The sequence below is a fragment of the Gossypium hirsutum genome, chromosome A05 (assembly GCF_007990345.1).
Source record: "Gossypium hirsutum isolate 1008001.06 chromosome A05, Gossypium_hirsutum_v2.1, whole genome shotgun sequence".
Lineage (NCBI taxonomy): Eukaryota > Viridiplantae > Streptophyta > Magnoliopsida > Malvales > Malvaceae > Gossypium > Gossypium hirsutum.
Genome location: NC_053428.1, coordinates 4662745 through 4678772, shown reverse-complemented (window position 1 = coordinate 4678772; position 16028 = coordinate 4662745). Strand labels below are relative to the sequence as shown.

The 16028-nt window shown below is 34.7% G+C and overlaps 1 protein-coding gene across 1 annotated transcript; it reads right to left on the bottom strand.

Annotated features, from left to right (window-relative positions):
• Window positions 1-1886: 1886 nt before the first annotated feature.
• LOC107943495 (leucine-rich repeat receptor-like serine/threonine-protein kinase SKM1) lies at window positions 1887-5888 on the bottom strand. The gene is made up of 3 exons (XM_016877245.2): window positions 5732-5888; window positions 2922-5525; window positions 1887-2484 (listed from the first exon to the last, which is right to left on the bottom strand). Exons 2-3 carry the CDS (start codon window positions 5467-5469, stop codon window positions 2114-2116), a joined length of 2919 nt encoding a protein of 972 aa, XP_016732734.1. The 5' UTR covers window positions 5470-5525; window positions 5732-5888; the 3' UTR covers window positions 1887-2113.
• Window positions 5889-16028: the final 10140 nt, after the last annotated feature.

The window sequence follows — 16028 nt, the reverse complement described above, 5'->3', positions numbered from 1 at the left end:
ACTTTTGGAATTTTGAAATCTAAAGGGAAAATAATTTGAAAGAGAAGATCACCAGCTATGCCCCATTGAATCAAAGAAAGGAAAATAAGTTTTTGGAGAAGAGAAAAGGAGCTTTTTCTTAATAGAAGAAAGCAGCCGATCGAAGAGACTTTTTGCATGGTCTCCAAGAAAGAAAAAACCATAATTGATATCTTGAAGCTTTTGAGATAAACAACGTTACGAAAAAACAAACTCTGCCAGCAAAATTGAGCTGGTTTGCTCCATGAAACATCACACAAAGTTTTTTTTATTTTTAATGCTTAAAGCCTAAAGTTTGATCTTTTAGTGATGGAATCTTCCAACAATGTGAGCTCCGATCTCCCCCATGATAGTTCTGATTGGCTAAAAGATAAAAAGAAAAAAAAAAAGGGTTTTGTCAATGCTATCATTACTTACAGAGAATGGAAGTGAAAAACAACAAAGATTTAAAAAAAAAAAAAAAAACTTCAACATCATCATTGCCACTTTGAAGGCAAAAGTTTGTCACAAGAAAGGTCAGAAAAAAGAAATGAGCCCCATCTCATTAAAAAATCAAACAATCAATTGCTGTAAAATTTTAAAAAATACTTATAACCAAGGATTCCAATCCCCTGTAAGATTTTTTTTTCTTATTTCATCGTAAACCAGATATTGAAATATTAAAACCCCTTTGATCATTGTCTGTCGTGTGAAGAGAAAAAAAGGCAGTCATTTTATACCAGTTTGCCTTTATACCTCAAAGGCTCAAGCTAGCTTTTTTTACATATGAATATATGGGATTGTTAAAAGAGTACCATTTTGGCCTTTTCTTTTTCAATTCCAAAAGAGTGTTCCGACAATAAGACAAACAATATCATCATCAAGACATCAGGAATTTAGTACAGAGAGTGGTCCACCATTGAAGCATGAGCAATGTCCCTGTTTTCTAGCTGTTTGACCTAATCGATAGCTTCTGGGCGCGCGTGGTGAAACCAAGCCTTTTCACTGCCGTTGAAAGCAAAATTTTTCACATGCAAACCAAACTCTAAAAAGGGTCAAACATTTATAGATTGTGGAAACTCCATTTTCTCAATCAATCGATCTGTAAGGCTATAGGGAAGAAGACCCCAATTCCCTTTGTGATCTAACTTTTGACTTTTGCTGTAAACAAGCAGCCAAGCATGTGTTATATTAAACAAATTTTTATATAATGGGGGCAGAAAAAGAACAAACAAGGCGTGCGTTGCCCTTCTCTGGATAAGAGTAGAAGATCTTTTGCAAGTCATTGTAGGATACCAATAAACCCACTTCAACGTTATATATAGTCAACAACTTGGTTATTACAAACGAGAAAGTGAACAAGTTTTGAACTCTCTAGTTTCTTTTTCCATGGGCATGAAAGGAAATTAGCGAGCAGTGTTTTGTTTTGACGCTAATATTTACAAAACAAAAGTGTAAAAAGGGTCAAAATTACTACAAGAATAAGGGAAGACAAAAGGAAATGGAAATGGAGTAGGCCATGGTGTTGAGTCCCAAATCCATGTGAATTCTGTCTGATCCTTATATGCCATTTTCAATATCTAAAAAACAAGCTGTAAAAGAAGATAAAAAGGAAAACAATGGTCTCTGCATATCAGGTTTTCTCTTCCATTCCAAAAAATGGGATTTCAATATCTTTTTTCACCCCAAAGAGTGGGTTTGCCAGTGGTATATCCACTTACTTGCTAGTAACCCTTCGTATAATTAGATTTTTAAAATCTAACACTAGATTTAACATTTATAAGTACTTCATTTATTACAGGCTATGGGTATTTCTTTTTAAATCTTTGAGCCATGGATGCATATAGAAGACCTCCAAAGATATATATATATATTTATACTCTACAATCTGTGCAGAAACAAAAATTGTAATTCATATATAATTGCATTTAATTTATGTACATTTTTACACTCAATAGGATGTATTTAGCATACCATCAAACAAAACATTTGAGTGACGACGACAATATTTTAATAACTTACAACTAGAAACCATGAAACCAAAAAGGAAATTAACCCAAAAAACAAAAATTCTGAACAAAATCATGCTATATATAATATATAATTATTAAGAAGCCTAAACAGATGAAGAGAGCTTTAGGGTTGAAACACAGGAAGTTATTCTGAAAGCAGACTGTAGAGTTTTGGATACATCGGTTGCGGAGGGGCGAGCGGTGGGGTCACCCGCGGTGCAATGGAGAGCTAGGCTCAACGTTTCGACAATCTGGTTGTGGTTGACGTCGGATGCATGGCCTGGCCTGATCATGGGATCAACCCACATATCAAGATGACAATCTGAGTAGCAATAACGGGCCCACTCTACCATGCTTTGGTGCTGATCTCCAAATTCAGCATCCGCAGGGCTTTTCCCCGTTAATAATTCTATCAGAATCAGGCCGAATCCATATATATCACTCTTTTCACTCATATCTTTGCTTTCTCTGGTTTCTGCCAAATATATTATAGGAGAAAAGAAAATAAAAAAAAATATACATACATTAGCAACCTGCACGTGCATGGATTTGTAGAAAAATATTATTAACTCAATATCTAATATATGAATAAATTGCTTTCCTTTAATATGTAAAACCTTGTTGAAGTTCAAGTGTCTAAGCACCTAACCATTAAGATTCATATATATTCTTTTATAAAATAAATTATGATAAAATGCTTTAAAGTTATTGTTTGAAGTATCTAAGAGCCAGACATAATAATATCTCATAATTTCTGCTTTGACTAATTATAAATTGCCAAGAAAAAATTTTCATATGCGACAGGATTACATAATTAAGTTGACATTGCACTATTATTCTCACAGTTAAACGGGGAAATTTTCAATTAAAAAAAAAAGTCTATACTATTATGTATTATTATTGTTCACGTACCTGGGGCAACGTACTCCGAAGAAATGAAGGCTTTGTTTTCCGTTGAAAGTAGCCCGGGAAGCCTTAATCGTAGGCGAGGTTCATCTTTTCCGTCGACGATAACTCTCTCCGGCGACATGTCTCCCACAATTATACTTGGTGAACAGTAAGAATGCAAAAACTTTAGAGCTTTGGCAATCCCCATGGCGATTTGACGCCGTCTTTCCCAGGTTAATTCGTGAAGGATTTCACTTAAAAGTTTCCCTTTTATGTACTCGTAAACCAAATATGCATTCTTGTCCGACCGGCATGTTCCGATCAGATTAACAAGATTTGGATGCTGAAGCTTGCCGAGTTGTTTGATTTCAGACCAAAAACTCGATGGAATTGAGTTGACGTCGTTCATTTCTTTCACCACGAATTGGAAATCATTTGCAGACGATTTATTGCCTCTGCAAATACCATTTACTTGTTTTGCAGAGAGTGTAATATCATCGACTGTTACTGACTTTGAAACGTTGGAATCAAAGAACTGTAATTCCCAGATTCCATCTTCGTTTTCCACTCTCTTCAGCTCCAAATTGTTTCTTTTTCGAATGAATATGAAGCCAAAAGCAGCAAACGCAAGCAAAACTAAAGCAACGAGCGAGCAAGCAACATAGAACCACCAATTCAGATTCTTAACCTTCTTGCATGGTGGTAAAGCGCTCGTTTCAGCTCCACCACAAAGATCATTACCCGAAACTGCACTTGAATTTATAGCGAGAAAGGCCCCGGTAGATGGTAAACTACCATGTAAATGGTTGTGAGAAACATTCACCTGAATCAGTGATTCCATCTTCCCCAACTGCGGTGGAACTTCACCAGATAATTGATTGTCCGACAAGTCAAGCTGACTAAGAACTGGCATTTCAGCGAAACCTGATGGAATTTGGCCACTGAGTTGGTTATGGCTCAAGTCTAGACTCACGAGCTTCTTGCATGAAGATAATTCCTTGGGGATTTCACCGATTAGCTTGTTTCCAGATAGGCTGAATTGCATGAGCTCCGTTAAACTTCCGAAACTACGTGGAATTGTACCTGAAAATCCGTTCCCTGACAAGTCCAGGTCCTCAATCTTTTGGCTCCCGAATGAGTTAGGCAACCTTCCGGAAAATCTGTTTCCTGCCAAACTCAACATTTCAAGAGCCGGAATGTCCCATTCTTGGTCTCCAATGTTGCCGGAGAGATCGTTGTTCGAGACATCCAAGAAGTAGACGAGAGGCAGCTTCGTGAACTCCGAGGATAACTCGCCTGACAGACGATTTTTTTGAAGCCTTACTCGCTGCAAACTCGTGCAAGTGCTCAAATTCTTTGGAATGGCACTTTCAAGCGAATTTGAGAAAAGAATGAGCTTAAAAAGCCGACCCGAACTGCAAAGTCCATCTGGTATCCGACCCGTGAGATTATTTGTTGAGAGGTCGAGAATTGTGAGATTATTATTCTTTCCAAGACTTTCTGGAATCTCACCTGACAATCTGTTGGACCAAAGCTGAAGGACTTGAAGACGAGGCAAAGAGGTTAAAGCCTTGGGGATTTTACCCGTAAAGATGTTGCCGAAAAGATGAAGAATCTCCAAGTTTTGTAAGTGAATTACGAGCTCAGAGATCTCACCAGATAATGAATTATCACTAAGATCGAGAGAAACCAGCTTTTTGAGTCCAAAAATGGAGTCTGGAATCGAACCTGTAAGCTTGTTTTGGTAAAGGAAAAGATACTGAAGGTCGCTGAGATTCCCCAGGGATGATGGGATTTCACTGGTGAGATTGTTGTAGACAAGATCAAGATGATTCAAGGAAGTCAACATACCAATTTCTTCAGGAATTTGACCCGACAGATTGTTGTAGCCAACGTATATCCACTCCAAGCTCTTCATTTTGCTTAATCCATGTGGAATGGGGCCGACTAATTGATTTGAAGCCAAAGTCAAGAACTGCAAACTGGTGATGTTTGTTATCGAGACTGGAATTTCCCCAACCAAAACATTCCCACCCAGATCAAGAAATTTTAGACTATAAAACGATCCGATTTCTGGTGGGATTTTCCCGGAAAGCATATTGTTTGAAAGATCCAATACCTCGAGACCAGGAATGGAACCGCTTGGTATTTGACCGGTGAAATTATTGTTACTAAGGTTGAGAAACCGAAGTGAAGAAGATGAAGAAGAAAACATATCTTCGGGAATTTCACCGTAAAACTGATTGTTGGAGATGTTCAAAGTTTGAATAAAAGGCAAATGGAAAATCGAGGAGGAAACTAATTTACCAGTTAAGTTTTTAGCAGAAAGATCCAGTTTGTCGACATGAGAGAGATTATTATAGCAAGTGACGCCGTGCCACTGGCAAAAAGTGGCTGAGGAATCCCAGTTTGAAAGGAAACCAGAAGGGTCATAGATCGAAGACTTGAAAGACAGAAGAATCTCAACTTCTTTACCATTATCAGACACGACAAAACTGAAAAACAAGACTATGAACAACATGAACATGGAGAACACTACAACTGGACTTGCTTGAGCTCCTGTTTTTGCCATATCTTTACTGTGATGATACCTTAGATGATCTTAGATATAACTCCAGGGATCCCAAGCTGTTTGGAAAGGCAAAAAAAGAATGATCAATACATACATACATATATCAATTAAACAAAAGGTTATACTTTATCACATATATTATATATGTGCATGAACCTATATATTCAATCAAAATGAGAGACTAATTAACAAAACAACATGCATGAAAAGATCCAAATCTTAAACTGACAATAAAATATGAGTGAAATGTATAGTAAGATACCTAAATGTAATCATTAGATTACAGAAATTTTCAAATATTAGTGGGATTTTCCCACAGAGAAGAAGAAAAATGTATGTATTTTTTCCCCCTTTTTTGCAACTATTGAAGTGAAGATGGTAGGGTGAGAGAGTTGATCAGAGAGTGTATAAATAGATGGTAATGGGGAAATGGGCATTGAATTAACAAATAATTACAAGATTGCAACTTGACTTTGCCTTTGAAACATCGAACGGTTGAAAGTGAAAACAGGGACATATGTTGGAAAGAAGAAAAAGAAAAAGCTCTGATTTTGTCGGATATTACCAACAATATGCTCTTTTGACTGAAACTGGGATTTCATTTCTGTAACCGTTGAAAAGGCTTTGTTTTGATTAACCTTTTCTATATTTGATTTTATGACCTCATGTTTTTATGTTTCAACTTAATTATTTACTAGAATGTGACCTGACTCTCTTATATGCATGCTTATGTTCCCTTTTATTTTATATTTTTCTAATGAAACTTCATTATTTTGTATACCCAGATTACAGATTGAGTTTTCAACATTATAATCAAGTGTAATCTTGATGTTTGATGAAAGTAAAACCACGTTTTTAGCCCTTGCAGCTGTGTTATTATTGCCAATAATCCACCCATCCTTTCTTGGTCAACATAATAATTTTGGGTCCAAAGAAGATGCAATGAAGTGAGATTAAACCAGTGTAATAATCAGAAATAACATGGATTAGGCTTTGACTAGCAAAGTAAACCTGGAGTGAATAAAAATTATTATTCCTATGATTTCATTTGATTTGATGTATTAATGAACTCAAAGCTAGTAATTAACTAGACTGTGTGTCCGCATTTAATTTGTTATGTAAGAGTTTGTGAGAAGAAATTATGAATTGAGATGCATTTATATCTAATAAAAAAATTATTGAATTCACATCAGGAATTAATCGAGTATAATTTTTTTTATTTATAGTTTATTATTAAATTAAAATTGTATTTTTTTATTAGTATTACTTTTTATATTTTATTTATTAAATACTTTGATTTTTTATTTATATCGAGTGTGAACGAAGAGAAAAGAAGGAAAGGAAAATACTGTGTCCAATTCCAATGGTAACTGTAGAGTGTTTAGTAAAAGTAGAGAGGAATACTGGTCAGAGAAAAGGGAATAAAAATTATCATCAAATGGCTTACGTTAAAGCACATTTCTTCAATCGCCCTTTTTGTTTGGACTCACTGTTTATATCATTATTATCTTGGATTCTCCTCTCTCTGTCTCTCTCTCCTACCCCCCTCCCCTTCATAAAGAGAGAAAAGGACATCCCCTTTTACACATTAAAAAGCAAATAGAAAGGAGTTACAAATAAAGGGAGAAAAAAGAAACCATAAATATGTATAAATTAATATATATAATATACTTAAATACGATTATAAGGTAGAGGTAAGTCATAGATAAAAGAGAGATTGGGTTAAACAAAACTGAAGAGAGATCTAGATAAGAATAGAGAGCATAGTGGGGAAAGGGAGTAGCTAAGGGTACACAAATGTTGTGCTCGTGCGATACTCTCTGGAAATGGGAGGTATGGTATTAAGGGAGACCCCACATTTCTTTCTCGAAGGAATATACAGTGTGTTGTCTTTGTCATACCTCCCTGCATGCTTTGCTCTCTTTTTTTCTCCATTTTCTATGCTCATTATAATTTTAGGCTTTGACTTCAATAAGATTGGATTTACCTATATATTATTATTAGTTAAGTGTTAATTGAGTTTTAGTAATTATGAGTTAATTGACATTAACTCAAAAAATCTAGATACTTCATCAATCTAATTATTTGTTATACACATAAAAGGTTATTACTTCATTTGATTTTTATTTATTTTTAATAAAAATATTTATATTCTATAAAAAAATCATCACTGCTTCGAAAGTTTTTATTGTTTTTTTTTCTCACATAATAGGTATGCAATATGATTAATCTAATGGTGTTTTTATTACAATGTACTCATAGAGAACTAGACATGTATCTTTTAATTGAACCAATGATGCTACGGACTCAGGGTTAATTTGTGAACCTTAACTCGATGAACTTTGGAAAGGGACATCTTCATTAAGACTATATAGGGACCACACGGAGGCCTAAGATAGTTAATTGCTAGTCACCCTAAAATGTCACATCCTAAAATGTGGCACTATCGTCACTGCTAAGAGTATCAAATCAGTCTATATTGGTGACATTAAGACACGTATTCAAATTTACATCCTACTATAAAAGGACCATACAAACAACTCACAAATACTTACGCAGACATATCTTCTTTCTAAATTCTCTTACTTTTCTATAAACAATAACCTCTTTCTCAACTTTCACCTCTCCTCCCCTTTTTATTTACCATCATCATCCTTCTTTGTTTACCTCACTAATTAACAAGATGTATGTGAATATTTAAAATTAATGGTGGCTAAAAAACAAATATCTTATTTTTTGTAAAAAGGAAGACCAAATTATCCAAATTCAAAGTGTAATCCTATTATTAATTAAGAGTTCAAATTAATGGAAATATTTTGCTATTCAACCAATTAAGTTATCATTTACCTTAATTCTTTGTTGACATGATGTCACAGACTCACAAGTTCAACACTGGACAACCCCTTTACCTAGGTTTTTTTTTTTTTGTTCAACAACTTCTTTACTTTAGATAAAAGAAAAAAAGAATGTCTTATTCCCCATCATATAATTGCTATTTTATAGAATTAAAAAATGTTGAATGTACTCATCCAGCTAATACATATACTTCACAGAAAAAGGGTTTAGTATTTAATTTTTTTACTAAAAATATTTAATGTATTAGTAATGTATAAATTATCAACTGATAACACAATATGATACTTTCTCTAATGTAAGTTTTTCTTTAACTTTTGCTCTTTTATCTTAGATAGAATATTATATTTATTTCCCAAACCAGTAAACAATTTGATTTATCCTTAAAAACCTTTTTATTTTTTGGGGGTAAATGTATAAAAGAAACATACTATCATACATTAGCATTAGGTGTATGTAGTAGTGATAATAGAAGAGTGCCAATCCCTATGGGTCTAAATAGACGCCGCATGACGAGCCAATCTGTAGAGTGATGGATGGATAGGATGATGAGACAGTGAGTTGGTTATAAAAATTCCACGCTGAAAGGAGTATATATCCTGTTGAATGGTCCCGATTTTTGAATGGACATTTATACTTTCTTGAAATATCTTCGTCCACTTCCGGCGTAAACAAAAGAGTGGATATGCACAAGCTAGGACTCGGATTTATAGTAGTATAGATCTGGTTAAGAGCATCTGGCAATGGAGTTTGGTGTATTCCGTGTAAAATGAATCCATTAAAAGAGTTGAAGGAATTGGACCCAAACGTCGATGTGGTTCTGTTATATGTGAATGCAGTGATGACCGAAAGTGACTGTGCATACTGGATACTCTGAGACAGCCGAGGGGTCCGAGCAATACATTAATCATGGTAAGTTCTCGTCGTGTGGTAGGTTTAATTAATATTTGATATTGGTGATGGCAGCTTTGGGAACTCTGTAGAGCTGATGTCGAATCTGGAGGTTGCTTGGCAAAGTAGAAGTGATTTCTATGTTTCCGTATTTATCACAAGATGATGATACAAACTTGGTACATGAGTTGCTGATTGGTGTTAGAGATTGTGTGACTCGAATTTCTTTTTTTTTTGATAAAAAGACCCGAAGGTCAACCTCAATTTATAGCATCACTTAAAACAAAATCATGGATTTCCGAAGGATAATCCTATCAAAATCCGTACAGCAATTCTGAATATTAGCCCAAGTACAAAGACCATCCGCAACTTTATTACATGCACGCGGGACCCAAGCAAAACTAAATCTAAAATTACAGCATTGTTTCAAATTATTGATGATGTCCTTGATGTGATGGCCCGTAGTAGAATAGTCAATCTTTGTTTTATTGAGCCGGTTGATCAAGCCCACGCTATCCGATTCAAAAATCAGCTTCGGCCAGCTTCTAGTCTGTGCGAAAGTAATGCTTTCCTCCAGCGCATGCAGCTCGGCACATTCGGCGTTAACTTTCTTCTCCAACACACCCGCACGACCGCCAAGAACGAAACCTTCATGGTCCCTGGCCACAATACCGAAACAGATCTTTCCCCCTTTTGTACTAGCATCAATGTAACAACCCCTACCCGTATCTGTCGCTGGAATAGAGTACGAGGCATTACCGAGAAGCACGAAACACTTATAGATAATTTAAATACATTTTCATAACAACTTTTCTCGATTTCATACTATTTCGTATTTAAGCTTTATTCACTAAAGTCTTTGAAATATCATCTTTATGCAAATAACACACATCAGGTACATAATTCCGTAGTTATAAATAAACACATTTATCAAATATATTCCATGTTTTTATATATATATCATAGTCTCAAATTTACATGTATCAATTACCATCACTTCCTCGTATTTCAGACAAATACGTGTAACAATTCATAAATATACAATTCACTAACTCTTCCTGCCAATCACGATTTAAATTGCCAAATCACTTATTGAGCCCAATTTCAATGTACACTAAAATCTATCATATAAATTTGGATGTACGTATTCATCAATAAATTCCATGTACAGATATCATCATCTCTTATTTCCACATACATTTACTTTCCACATTCATGAATTCAAATAGCATATACAAGACATACCAATGTATTTCAGGTACGTTTTCATGATATTTCATTTCGAACTCAGATTATTTCATACTAGAAGTTTTCTCATTAACTCATTTGGAATACCAATTCATACGGATAATACACTCAAGGCGTAGAAATATATAATCACAAATGAACTCATTCATCAATCGGGTTTTATGCTCATGTCTCATCAACTCGTATTTTCTTATGTCACATAATTCCATGTAATACTTACCAAACTTTTTCAAATTAGTGAACATCTTACGGAATTGGTCTGCACCGGTATGCACTGAATTTCACTGACAATCGCTGATGTCATAGCATAGCTATGGTCTTTTCACTAGAATGTCATAGCTCATCTATGGTCTTGCATTTTATACACATATCACATCGATGTCTTATCCCAAATATGGTCTTACACAGAAATCACTTGTCACTTGTAGCCGAAGCTATCACTATTCACTGATCAGGTAGCCGGAGCTACCATTTTTCACTAATCAAGTAGCCGATGATCAGATAGCCGAAGCTATCACTTTTCATTGATCAGGTAGCCGAAGTTACCACTTTTTACTTGCCATTTGTCCTTGATCAGATAAGTGTAGCTGAAGCTATCACTTATCACTTTCATTTGTCCTTGATCAGATAAGTGTAGCCGAAGCTATCACTTATCACTTTCACTTATCCTTGATCAAATAAGTGTAGCCGAAGCTATCACTTATCACTTTCATTTGTCCTTGATCAGATAAGTGTAGCCGAAGCTATCACTTATCACTTTCATTTGTCCTTGATCAGATAAGTGTAGCCGAAGCTATCACTTATCACTTTCACTTGTCATTGATCAGATAAGTGTAGCCGAAGCTATCACTTATCACTTGTTGCCATGGTCCAACCATGGTCTTTTCCTTCAATTCATCTTGTCACTGAATTGTAATGCTCAATTTGATCATTTATTCAATTTTCATGTTTTTACATTATTCGCAATTTTATCATCAATACACATAAAATAACACATCATGAAATTCATAAAATTAACAAATGGTCACTAAAATTTAGTTATACAAACTCACAAGTATGATTTTTGTATTATAACGATATTCATAATTTCATAATAAATATTCCAAATAAAACATTATATCATTTCTAATTCAACATTTATCGATTATAATCGGGCATGTGATCAAGTCATTCATATATATATATTTACTTTTCCTCCTCCTCCTCTCCATCCACATCCTTAGTATAAATAACACACTTGTAAGTAACATCATCCATAATTTTCACTATTTACTTATGTGAATATTCAAGCTGTCCATCCGTGTCATAGTCACTAAATCATTTTTATCTTGAGCTACAGAACTCGAAATTAAGATCCATAAATTTTCCCAGAAAATAGACTCATATGTTTTCTTGCCATAAAAATTTCATAATTTTTGGTTGGTCCAATTAATACAATTTATTCATTGAAGTCTCCCCTGTTCTGCTGTCTGACAGTTCCGACCCTTCTTCACTAAAAATTAATTATCTTCTCGTACAGAATTCGAATGATGTCCTCGTTTGTTTTTATTGAAAATAGACTCATTCAAGATTCTAAAAATATAAATTTAAGCCCCTAATTGTTTTTATCCAATTTTTGATGATTTTTCAAATTCAGAATAGGGGAACCCAAAATCATTCTGACCTTGTCTCACAAAATTTATCATATCTCATGATTTACAATTCCATTGCTTACATAATTTCTTCTATAAGAAACTAGACTCAATAAGCTTTAATTTCATATTTTATTCATCCTCTAATTCCATTTCTAAAATTTTTGGTGATTTTTAAAAGTTAGACTACTGCTACTGTCCAAAACAGTTTTAGTGCAAGGTGTTGATTTCCATTTTTTCCCAAATTTCACAATTCATACAATTCAGTCCTTACTCAATTAACCCCTCAATTAAGATAATTTTCTCAATTAATACTTTTCCTAGACATTAGAAGTTATTTCATAACTATTGAAATTCAGAATTTCCACATGAAACTTTAACTTCAAACTCTTTTACAATTAGGTCCTAAACATTCACTTTCTATTCAATTCTTTCAATAAAATCAGCATATAAACAATTTAAAGCTCTAATTCCATCCCAAATCATCATATAGTTCTAGCACATATTCATAGAAACTTTCAATTTCTTTCATAGAATTAAAAACTAATGAATTCAACAAGTGGACCTAGTTGTAAAAGTCACAAAAAAACAAAAATTTCAAGAAATAATCAAGAATTGAACTTACTTGAAGTAAAAATATGAAAAACCAGCTTGAAGGAACTCTTCCATGGTGTTTTTGCTGATGAGAATGCAGAAAAATAAAGAGAAATCTAGATAATTCCACTTTAGTCCTAGCTTTATTAAGTAAATTTTGCAATTTTCCAATTTTTCCCTTAATTCTCCTTATTTTCTTGCTGATTTCATGCCTTGCCGTCCAGCCCAAAGAGACCTTGGGTCTATTTGCCTTTTAAACCCTCTTTCTTTTATCATTTAAGCTATTTAATCATTTCTCACAATTTTGCATTTGATACAATTTAGTCCTTTTTGTTCAATTAACTATTAGAACTTTAAAATTTCTTGACGAAACTTTAATACTAACTTATTAACGCTCCATAAATATTTATAAAAATATTTATGGCTCGATTTAAAATTCCCGAGGTCTTAATACCTCGTTTTTCGATTCTAATTATTTTAATATTTATTTTTAGTACGCTATTCACTATTTTAAATTTTTTTTCCCTAACTTCACATTTAACTTATACTCACTAAATTAATAATATTTCCTACTCATTTGTAGAATTTAGTGATCTCAAATCACTGTTCTGACACCACTGAAAATTAGGCTGTTACAATCAAAGTTTATTTTGACCGTACCTTGGTCGGGCTTCCTCCAACCATGCTCTCTCTCCGGTTTCGGGATCAACGGCCTGTCTAAAAGGTTAAATATGCGGAAATCACGACTTAAGGCAGCAGCTCTATCCCAGGTAACCATGGCACCATCCTCCTTGTCATGAAAGACTTTATTATTCCGGCTGTTCCAAATGTTCCACAACACCGAAATCAAGTCAGTGAACGCCTTCTTGTCCAGCATGCGAGCGACATCCTCGATCCAGTCCACACACCTACTGTAATTGCCTTTGAGGAGTTTATTATTTAAACCACCATAGACCAGAACCTCCCTAGCCTTCGGACAATCTCTCATGGCATGGATGAGGGTCTCCTTATCGCTACCACATCTCGGGCAAATACAGCTGACCTCCTGCCGAATGCTAAAAATTCTCTCATACGTAGGAAGAATATCATGCCCTAACCGCCAGCAAAAAAATTTTATTTTCGGGAGAGTTTGAATTTTCCAGGCCACTCTCCAAAAAATCCGATGAGGGCCGTACCCCACATGCTTCAGCGTCATCCAAGAGTAAGCCGACTTGGTGGAGTAGAAACCGAAAGGGTTATGGTACCAAATACGATAGTCATTAGGGCTATTATGGAAAAGGAGAATTTTGCATATTTGGTCCCCCAAGAATTCACCATATATATCAAAAATCCTGATCGCATTCCAACTGTCTCTCTCGCTATTTAACAGGTCACTCACCTTATTCTCGTGGACCTCCTGCCTATTCAGTCTAATCGAGGCACCCGACAGCCCTTCAAAGCCCCAGTTGTCGCGCCAAATATTAATCTTATCCCCACGGCCTACAGTCCAACCAAAACCCTCATACAAAATACTAGCAGCTTTAAAAATGCTTTGCCACGTGAAGGAGGGCTTGTCAATCTGCTTAGGATGGAGAACATCCCCGTCCGGGAAATATTTAGCGCTTAAAACTCTATAACAGAGCGTATCTCTACAGCTCATAAGGCGCCACATGTAACGCCCCTTACCCGAGACCGTTGCCGGAGTCGAGCACAAGGCACTACTAAAATTATTTGAGCACTTAACCAAATTTAGATCATTTATATCATACTTTTCAGACAAGCTGTCCAACTGCATCATAGTTGCTAAATAATTCATATCTCGAGTTATAAAACTCGAAACCCAAATCCGTAAATTTTCCCCGAATTTATACTCATATATCTACTTACCAATTTTTTTTATAATTTTTGGTTGGTCCAATTAGTACAGTTTATTAGTTAAATCCTCCCCTGTTTCAGGGTTTGGCTACTTTGACCCCTGTGCACTACGAACCAAATTTCTCTCTGTACAAAATTCAAATAACCATGCCGTTTGTTTCTCTTAAAAATAGACCCAATGAGGAATCCATACATATACAGTATGACTCATAATTATTTTTGTGAAATTTTTAATGATTTTCTAAAATCAGAACAGGGGAACTCAAAGTCATTCAGACTCTGTCTCACCACAATTTAAATATCTCATAACATAAAATTCAATTGCATGCGCCGTTTCCTCTATATGAAACTAGACTCATTAGGCTTTAATCTCATTTTTTTCCCAGCCCTTAACTCAATTTCCACAATTTATGGTGAATTTTCAAAGTCAAACTACTGCTACTTACCAAAAACTGTTTTAGTACAAATATTGTTAACTAGTTCATAACATCTTTACTTCAATTCATTCAAACTCTATACATGCCATATAAATCTTTAAACATAAAACAAAAACTACCAGAATTGATCTGAATAGTGTGCCCTGTCGTGTTGATCCGATCTACCCACTTCACTTCAAGTCAATCTACATAAAAATATTAAACACACACAAGTAAGCTTATTGAAGCTTAGTAAGCTCATAGGCATATAAACACAAATCATATCAAATATCGTACACAATCATATATCTATTAGTTTAACTATTTCATCCTCCAAATCACAATTTCATTAATAACTCATTGGAATAATTTCCATATGGCTACTCACAATTTAACTCCCTTAGGCCCATTTCTCATTTACTTCATTGTCAAATTAAGGAACAATAAGGGAATTGAGTGCTTCATTATCACATTGCCATAGTAAACTATGGACTTTCACATTGTTACGCATCACACACCGAAGCCATAGCCTTGCCATGGTCTTACACGGTTCACATATCATACCGAAGCCATATCCCAGACATGGTCTTATACGGAATCACATTATCACATTATACCGATGCCATAGCCCAGCTATGGTCTTATACGGAGTCACATTATCACATTGCACAGATGCCATAGCCCAGCTATGGTCTTAAACGGGCGCACTTATCACATATTTTTCGTCAATTCATCAGGGTCACAGAATAGAAGCACTCAAATCCATTGTTCCTACTAATTTGTACTTTTAGTTACACATTATTTATTAATTAATGCAAATCGATAGTATTCATCAACAATGAAATACCTTAACAATCATAATATTTTCATATCAAAACATTGAACTTTGCCATATGAACTTGCCTGGACTAATTTGCAAAAGTCGTAGAAATTCAGGGACTATTCTTGAATTTTCTCCTTTCCACGATTCAGTTCGTTTTCTTGATCTATAATTATAAAATCATTCCTTCATTAGCATCCATTTCAATTCTATTTCACTTCATAATTTATGCTGTTCAAATTTCGAAATTGC

Excerpts from the sequence above, each read along its gene's own strand:
- LOC107943495 (XM_016877245.2), bottom strand. The coding sequence starts at position 5,469 with ATGGCAAAAACAGGAGCTCAAGCAAGTCCAGTTGTAGTGTTCTCCATG. Across the intron at positions 2,485-2,921 it reads TTCGGAGTACGTTGCCCCAG|AAACCAGAGAAAGCAAAGAT; the intron begins GTACGTGAACAA and ends TATATTTGGCAG.